Source organism: Echinops telfairi, unplaced genomic scaffold (assembly GCF_000313985.2).
Source record: "Echinops telfairi isolate 266 unplaced genomic scaffold, ASM31398v2 ScPeMD7_7465;HRSCAF=8503, whole genome shotgun sequence".
NCBI lineage: Eukaryota > Metazoa > Chordata > Mammalia > Afrosoricida > Tenrecidae > Echinops > Echinops telfairi.
The window spans coordinates 7,500,035-7,509,688 of NW_022111365.1; the positions used below are offsets into that span (position 1 = coordinate 7,500,035).

Consider the following 9,654-nt stretch of genomic DNA (forward strand, 5'->3'; position numbering starts at 1 on the left):
CATCAGCAGGATGGTGTACCTGCTTTATGAATAGGTTTGTCCTACCTTTGCGGCAAAGAACAATGATTCCACAGAAGTTGCTATGATGAAAAAGTGATGTCGTTCCATTCATTTATCATAAAACAAAGAAGGATCCATAACTGACCCAGGAGATATTGGGAATATGGATGAAACATCTATGACTTGTGATCTTCCAAGCAACAGAACCGTGGCAAGTTTGGGAGACAAAACTACCATATTTTATTCAGAACTACAGGAAATGAAAAAAACCATTTCACAGTCATTCTATCATGTTTGGCTCATGGAACTAAAGGCCAGATGGATGAAGATGTACCAAAAAAATGGCTGGAAGAAATTTGGAGCAGATGACCAGGAGCAGCCTTAAAGAAAAAAAGCATCATTGCTAATTTGGAATATGTTCAGAGCCCACATCTGATGACATAAAAAAATTGGCAGTCTTCTCAAGTTACTTTGGCCGTTATTCCAGGTGGGTTTATATCTGTATTGCAGCCCCTAGATGTGTGCTTTAATAAACCTTCAAAGGCAGTGTGTGAAAGATGTGGCATGAATGGATGTCATTTGGTCAAGCCTGACTGACAAAAGTTGGAAATCTGATGAAGCCCGACATAGAATTGATAGCAAAGTGGGTTTGTGATGCATGGGAAGAGATTCCAGAGGACATGGTGCAATGTGCCTTCAAGAAACGTGGAATCAGTAATGCTATGGATGGCAGTGAAGACAGCGCTTTGTATGAGAACCACAGCAATAATGGTGATGAATGAGAACGCAGTGATGCTGACAATGTCTATGCTGATGACCTCACACCAGCTAAAGCTGAAGCTCTGGACATACAGAAGATGAGAAATCCAGTTTTGAAGGGTTCTAACTTTTGTTTTAGCTTGGTTGCTGATTGAGCTAAGGTTTTTGTACTTTTAAAGTTATTTTTGATACCATATTGTTTTTGTTGACCTTCTTTTCCACTTACAGAGCTAGTTTACTGTTTTTCTTTGAAATAAATATTCAATAACATTTAACATTGATGCTTCGATTAATGTAATTTTATTGGTATGTATTTTTAATTTGAAATTTACCAGTAGCTGTTGCATTTCCCACCCTAGGCTTATACTTGAGTCCATAAGTTTTCCCAGTTTTTGTGTGGTAAAATTAGGTGCCTTGGCTTATATTTGGGTTGGCTTATATGGCGAGTATATACGGTATGTTATTGCAGTTATTACAACTAACAAGGTTGTGGAGGGTGGAGCCAATCCTCAATCATATTATATATGAATTTGTGCTATTACATAGTTTCACTGTAATGTGCTCAAAGGCACATTCTCCAATAAGAAACCACAAATGAGCAGTAGAAAAGGTTAAATAACACAACTCTCAAAAGTGACTTTTTAATTCCTTCAAAAGATGTGCAACATGTGAAGGAAAAGCTGAGCAGAGTACTTTAGACTGCCCTTTCCTGTGTGGGCATAAGCAGATGATGTGATTTAGATGATAATGACATGCAATAAAGCAGCAGGGTCTTAGGGCTGAGACCAATATTCATTGGACTAGGATTAGAATCAAACACGCACAGAAGTTTGTCAGAATCTTACTATCTTACTGAGTCACAAGACATTTCTCATTTTGGTTTATAAAGGAGCTACGTCTACCTCAGGCATTGTTAAACAAACTAAATTATATCTTGATTACAACAAATGAAAATATACAGAACTGTCAAGAGAAATTTATTACTAAAAATAAAGCAGCTAGTCCCCCTGCCACCTCCCCCCCTCCCAGGAACCTCCGTGACATGCTAATTTACATGTCTTCTTATGTCTCAAGCCATCTTCTTTCATATATTTGTAGTTTTAGTTTAAGTTAAAAAAGTTCATCAGGATAAAAATGATATAGCTGCTTCATTCTTGTTCACTCTGACGACTCCGTTGGGCTACACTGGGCTGGAGACGTCAAGTGCTGCAGGTGTGTATCCACCAAGGGCTCGTGTGTCAGGAACATGGGTTGGAAAGGAAGCTCTGGGAGGTCCAAGGATCAAGGAGGGGAAAAACAAATAAGTCCTACTGCTGCTTGGGAATCTCTCAGGAGACTGTTTTGAGCCAATACACACGTTGCTTCAATTCTTTAATACTTTATATCTGCCAGCTAAATTTGGGTCTTTTTTGGTTTAGATCAGCGATTCCCAACATGTGGGTTGTGACACCTTTGGGTGTTGAATGACCCTTTCACAGGGGTCACTGGATTCCTAACAGTGGCGAAATTACAGTTATGAAGTAGCAGCGAAAATAGTTTAGGGGGGGGTCACCACAAAATGTGTAACTGTATTAAAGGGCTGTGGCATTAGGAAGGTTGAGAACCACTGGTTTAGATGTTTGCAATGAAGAAACCTGGTTAAGTGATTTCTCTGGGTTATAGGCAAAGAGTGAGAATGCGAATTACATTCCCTTTTTTTCCCATCAGAATTCTCCCCATGTGATTCTCCAATGCCCATTCCCTTGATCATTTCACCCACCTGTGGGAAGGAATTTATGGAATACAGGCAGGACCTGCAACAAGACCTGATAGTGTTTACTTCACTTGACAAGCACAGTTTTCTATGGAACTCCACTTTGGTCTTAGGCTACAGAATGAGACACCCTCCCCTGCTGATGAAAGGTACTTCCTGTGGCTTCTGTGAGTGATGCAGGTCAGAAGATCCTCCGCTGACTCGGGACTCTCCACGATCAACTCAATCAAAGCTGCCATCCCACATTGCCCAGATAGTTTGGGTACTTCTCAGAAGCGAAGAGAGAGTAACCTAATGAGAGTCAAGTTAAAAGATACCTGGCAGAATGGGGTCATTCTGATCCACATCAAAAGTCTGTCTCTGAAAGGCTTCAAAGTTCATAGCAGCATCATTCTCTAGCAATTCTTGAGGTAGATGCCCATCTCCAGGTTTGCACACATCAAATTTCACCCACTGGTAACTGCAGAATCACAGGGAATCTTCAAGATGTGTCTAATAACTATAATAACTCATTCTTACTTCAAAAGGGATTAGTGGTTTTTCCTTTTTCTTTAGGTCTTGCCCATGTCTTAAAACATATTTTTAAAAAAAGACCCTAAAATAAAATAGGCAGGCTTCTTTAGTGACACATTATTCCATAGGATTTCCCAACCCTCTTGCTATCAAGGTGTAAAAAGAAAATGAAATTTATAAAACAGTGGGGTATGAGCTCCTATTTATCTGTCTGGAGGGTGCGCAGCAGGCAGGAAGATGTTCAACATGCACAAGCTGGTCAACAAATGTACGAATGAGAAAAGCAGTCACTCCTAACTCAGGTTCCCAGCCAGCAGACCACTGAACTTTTCTGAAAGGACTGTATTTGATCACACTTACTTGACACATTTTCGAGCTCCTGGACAACTCTGGATGAGGTTGTGGATGGTTGGATGAGAAAACCCAAAAAAGTCAGGTCCAGATGGAAGGAGGTTGGGCATTACCTTCCCTCTGAATAGGAAAGGAAGAATTTTAGTTTACGGGAGTTCGGGTGAATTGAGAATGGTTCAGGGATGGAACGTGAGCATGAACACAAAGGAAACCTGCTCCTGACTTGGATACCCTGGGGAATCTAATTTTCACACAATGTCTGCAAGATATAGGACAGGTTTCTATAAGCGATCTCTGATCATTAAAAGGTAAGAGCACACAGGACCAAATGAATTCTTCTGGCCAGTCTTCAACTTACATGTAAGCACTTATGGTCTGGAGCAGTTCTACGTGACAAGCATCTGCAGAAGAGCTGACAATGGCATTCTGGGGATCATCTTCAGGAACAATTTCAAACTGGAAAGAGAAAGTCAGGTAAATTCTTAAGGAAGAAATGACAGAAAGAAAGCCACACAACAAGGTCTCTGCTCTGGAACTTGAAACTGATGTGCACTATACACTTACACTTGAAATGGGGGGATTTCTGCCAAGAAACCATTTCTTTTTTTTTTTTTTTGGATAAAATATTGTTTATTATTTAAATTTCTTTTTATTTATTTATTTATTCATTTTAAAAACATTTTATTAGGGGCTCATACAACTGTCATCCCAATCCATACACACATCAATTGTGTAAAGCGCATTTGTACATCGTTTCTCAAAACATTTTCTCTCCACTCAAACCCCCGACATTAGGTCCTCATTTTTCCCCTCCCTCCCCACTCCCCCTTCCCTCATGAGCCCTTGATAGTTTATAAATGGGTATTTTGTCATATCTTGTCAAGAAACCATTTCTGTAAGAAGCTCTGTAATTTATTTTTTGACCAAATTCCTCAGCAAACAGTCTCCAATGGTTTTTCTTTTTTTTAATTGTGGCAAAAATATGTACACCAAACATTCTCCAATTCAACAACTTCTATATGTATAATTCAGGGCCATTGCTAATACTCTTTGTATTGTACAACCATTATTGAGATTCTTTTCCAAATTATTCTACCACCAATAACATAAACTCAACATCCCCTAAGCAAACATTGTTCCTCCTTCACCCAGGGCAGCCAACCATGGGTTTAAGTTTTTTTTTAAAGTTTTCTTAATATTCAAATATCATACACTTCCAGTTAAATCACTTCTGAAAAGAGCTGTATATACATCATCACAATCAGTTCTAATGCTCCCCTCCAACTACCACATTCATCGTTTGCTCCCTGTAGAGAACCCTGTCTAACACACTCCCCAATTCCCCTTGCAACCCCATTCCCCTAACTCATCCAATAACCACTACTGTTTTCTTTTGTGGTTATTATTTAATTTGATTCCCTTATACTGTGTCAAATTTCAGTGATACGTAAAAACAATTTCTTATAGTACTGTTAAAAATTCAAACAAATACAAGTAAACATTAAAAGACCTTTAACTGTTTCAAATCCAAATTCCTCAGTTTACTGCTTTCCAGAAGTCCACACTTAATTTTTCATGCATCTTTCACGGATTATGTACATGTATGATGTATAAAATACAACTGGTATTTTATTATTTTATGTTTACAAGTGGTATTTTAAAGTTGATCATGTTATATGTAATCTCTGGCTCACTTTATACTATCTGGTACAGAAAATTTTGAGTACAAACCCATTTGCATTTAAAAAAATTTTTAAATGGAAAATATCTTGACCGTGTTTATCAAAAAGGACAGTTACATTAACAACACACTTAAATGGAGGGATTTTTGCCAAGAAAGCATTTCTGTAAGAAGCTCTGTAATTTATTCCTCGACTAACTCCCTCAATTAAAGTTTCCAATGTTTTTTCCACTAGTTTCCTTTTGAGATTCGCTTCTACTGTATCAAATTTTAGAGATTAATAAGAAGTTATTTTGTGAGACAAATCCTGACCTATTGATATCTTTCTCATTTCAATAAGTTCACACATCTCTGCCACATCTTTCTTGGTTTTTGGCCAAGTATTTAATCACATGGCACCACCATAGCTCTAAAGAGCAATTAGGAAGGTCCAAATGTCATGCTTTAGTTTTGAAGATCTTTCCATGTTGGTACATATGATTCTACCACAATCTTTGCATAATATCCCACAGGGTAGATATGCCAGAGGAGGAACCAAAATTTCATAGCCACACGCTCTTCTCTTAAATTGACCATCACAAAAAACAACTCTAGTGAAACTTCTATGAAAAAATTCACTGTGACCAGAGAGAACCTTCCCAGGCGATGCCACTGGGTGCATTAACTCAGAGCGAGTTGCCCAATGCTCGCCTAACAGGAAAAATGTGTACTATGAAAGTTCCACCCAGAGGAGCTTTTTTTCCAGTTTTGGGGGGGTAACCCCTCCTATACATATGGTATCACTTGATGCCAGTGGGAGAAAATATTAAAGCTAAATCTCTGGCTCACAATGTACTATAAAAACAATGCCTATATGGGTTAATAAGCTAAGGGGGGAAAAACAACAAAATTAAAATGCCCATAGATTTTTCCTTTTCAAATATATCCCAATGAGTCAGGCAGGATCAGTGTTCTCCTAGCTTCTGCTCCAAGTATCCTAATTACCTTGTTTCTATCTCTTTTTACCTACTTTTCTATGGATCATTTGATCTACACTGAAAATCGCCTATTTTCCCCCCAGTGATCAGAGATGATAGCTGGAGAAAAAGAACAGCCTTCAATTAGCCTGGGAAGGATAACAAACGCTTTCACTAATACTACAATCACTCCCCGGTCTTAATAACGAGGTGTATCCAGGAATTAACACGGAGTTTCCTTGTAACGTCCTTTTTTTTTTTATCTATCCTGAAATTGCAGACAATCAATTCTTCCCCTAATATGGGCCTGTGAGTCAAATAATGTGGCTCTTCAAGCCATAATTCCTTATATGATGTGTTATAATTCTGGACCCTATGCCAGTGGCTGCAAGCCCATTTTGGATACAATTCTGTGACAGGATTAGGGCAGGGTGCAGAGGAAGGCCCTCCATGAAATGGACTGACACAGGGGCTGCAATAATGGCTCAAGCATAAGGAACAATTGTGAGGACAGTGCAGGCCTGGGAGTGCTTTATTCTGATGTGCATAGGGTTTCTATGGGCTGGAACCAACAAGTCCTGACCTTAGCAGAGCGTATGAATCAAGCCACACCCTTTGTTTCTTTGGGGGCGATGTTAAGACTACTTTCCTAGAGGGTATGACTTAAGACACTATTCTCTTTCTTGAGGGTACGGTTGGCTAAAGGACAAATCACACCTCCATCAAGTCATTCCTCAGTATGTAAAAGTCACGTGGGACACAGAAATCCCAGGATCCTCTGGAAGACCACATTCCAGATCTATGTCTGAAGTAGCAGAGGCCACAGAGACCAGATGTGCTACACACTGTGGTATAGAGGTTCAGAGTCGACACTATGGGGTACCTTCTCCTCATCTTGCCCAAGACTATGGGCCCAAGATATGACACAAAGCAATAGACAGGCTTGGCTTTCTGACTCAGGGAGGCAAAGGCAAAGGGACCACATGGTTGGGAGGCTGAGGACCAGAGAAAGAACAGGCTGCTGGCTGAGGAGAGGTGTTGTGGACCAATGACTGTCCTTACTATTTGTTGATCCTGACTTGTGGTAACCTAGTAACTTCCCTAATAACTCTCATTGCAATCAAGTTGATGCTGACTCATAGCGACCCTATGACAGGGTAGAACTGCCCCTGTGAATTTCTAAGACTAACTCCTTCGTTTCGAACTGCTGACTTTGGGGTTAGCACGTCAGTATGTAACCACTATGCCAAGGCTATGAAAGGAATGTTGGTGTCAGAATCGGTAAAGGATGAAGCATGGAGGCATGTCTGACCCCTCCTAGTGGAAATAGGGAAGTCAGAGACCAGATATGGCCCCATGTCATTTACTGCAGCTTGCACTTCACAATTAAGCAGCTCTGATAAGATTCCAAACACTCATAATTATGCTGATGTTAGACACAGCATAGTTCAAGTGAAAGGGCACTGATCTGAGAATCAGATACAGGTTCACATCCCAGCCCACTCACTTAGTAGTGGAGGTGGAACTTAGGACTGATTTTCTGCACCATGGGTTATCCAAATCAATTACACACTACCACCTTGTAATGGATTATTCATTGAGTTGCTGAGCAATAAGATGCAAAGTCAATAGTTTGAACTCCTTAATAGTGCTATAGGATAAAGATGAAGCTGTCTGATCCTGTCAAGATCTAAAGTCTTGGAAAAAAGGGGCAGTTCTACTCTGTTCTATAAGGTTGCTATGAATCTGCATCAACTAAATGGCAGTAATTTTGTTTTTTTTTACTTTATAAGGTGCCAGAATAAGTAGTGCATACAGAGTGTCTGGGACAAAAGATTCTCAAAGGGGAAAACACAGTTATCTGAATCGGTACCTGTGGCTGCACACCGCCATCCTTGATCTGACAGGTATACAGACACTTCTGGTTTGGGCACTTCATGCTGGCATACACTCGAGTACTGCAATAGCCCACAGGGTAGATGGCATGTTCATCATGGAAGCCAGGACGGTCGGTGATGATCTAGAAAAAGATTCCCCAACCTGGGATTGAGGTCATTAAAGAATTTGGAAGTCCAGCTTACTGTGGTAGCTTCTAGACTATGGGGCTACAAAGAGTAACTAAAATCACACACATACACACACATTGGAGGGAGGGAGGGAAATGAGAGGAAGGGGGAGGGAAGAGAGAGCGAATAGGTTCTACAGCACACAAAACCAATCTGTTTTCCTAGGGACTCGAGATTTGCCAGGTTTGATGTGGATCAGCAAGGGGCCACTACTTTTGGGAACAGCACACAAAGGCTCAACCCCATTCCCGTATTTCTGATTATCCTCCCTATTTATCGCTGGTCTCACTCACCTCCCCCAGGCTATATACTGTGAGACCCCCCAGTCCGATGGGGAACACAGGCCGTCCTGAGGGATCCAGGGCAATGGGCTGAACCAGCTTGCGAGCACCTCCCTCCAGTTTCTTTTTCTTGGTTGTTTTCTTCAGAACTGAAATGCAAATCTGGGGTCACCCACCCTATGTCCCTCCCAGGGCTGAGTGTAAGGGAGTAAATTACTTGTGCAAGCTAAGTACAATAAGCCAATCCTGGTATGATACTACATGCTCACTGAATAGGTACATGGGATGTTTCTCCAAAGTCTGAAGTATCTTTCTAACCCACCTACCTGGCTGTACCCAAAGTTAACATTAGTACTTAGCAGCTAAAAACCCTATCTTTTTTGATGTCTCATTTCCTTTGTGAGATGAGGAATTTTCCAATTGATCAGTGTGATTAAGAGGCCACCTAAGCCATTTCCCTGTCTCGACATAATACAGAGAGATAGAGACACAGGGATTGGGGGTGGGGGTTCAGCCAGTTCCCTCTGAATTGAACTAATTTTAATGCAATTTCTCCACTCAAAGTAGCTCTGGGACCCTTGCTTCTCGGGCACTCTTAGGGGTGATTCTGGAACAGATGAAAGTTTATGCCTCCTTGGCTGCACGTGTGTACTGTTTAGTACCCATTCTTTGTCCATAGTACTGATTAGTATTTGAGCCATTGGAGCAATTAAAATCCTTTCCCCATGGTACCTTCCAGCTTGTTGTTCTCTTTGCCTTTTTCTTTTTTTTCCTTCTTGGATTTCTTCCCAAAGGGTTCCTCAGCCACAGTGCTGGGTCCAGAAATGGGCCCAGCTCCCTGTACCGATCCCACAGAGCTGGACACTCCATATGTCAGGGGAAAACTGGAGCTGTGTGAAGGGGCTGCAGCCTGTGTTTCCCCTTCAGTGAGGGCCTGAAGTTGGAGGAGCTTCCTTAGCAAGTACCTGAGGTCAGGACGGAAAGGAAGCAGAGGTATGAACTTCTGTTTTATCTTAATATTTTACTCAAATACTAGGAAAACAAAACAATGTACTAAGATCATTGTATACATAACAATATGGTTCTTCACTATTCACTGGGAATACTAAAATCCAATGACTTCAAAGGCAATGATAAGAACTGTAGCTTGAAAGCCCTCATGGAAGAAGCACACCAGCTTGTGTGATCACGAGGTGTCGAAGGGATCAGGTATCAGGCATCAAAGAACAAAAGTCATACCATTGTGAATGAGCGGGAGTGCAGACAGGGGACTCAAAGCCCATCTGTAGGCAAC

General features: G+C 40.9%; 1 protein-coding gene across 1 annotated transcript in view; it reads right to left on the reverse strand.

Moving 5' to 3' along the window:
* Positions 1-1,365: 1,365 nt before the first annotated feature.
* TBRG1 (transforming growth factor beta regulator 1) overlaps positions 1,366-9,654 on the reverse strand; it is a 13,087-nt gene continuing 4,798 nt past the window's right edge. Inside the window, 7 exon segments of the mRNA XM_004716252.2 lie at positions 1,366-2,066; positions 2,830-2,972; positions 3,386-3,496; positions 3,735-3,832; positions 7,887-8,033; positions 8,373-8,509; positions 9,093-9,384. Coding sequence (XP_004716309.1) covers positions 1,918-2,066; positions 2,830-2,972; positions 3,386-3,496; positions 3,735-3,832; positions 7,887-8,033; positions 8,373-8,509; positions 9,093-9,384 — 1,077 coding nt within the window. The 3' untranslated portion in view covers positions 1,366-1,917.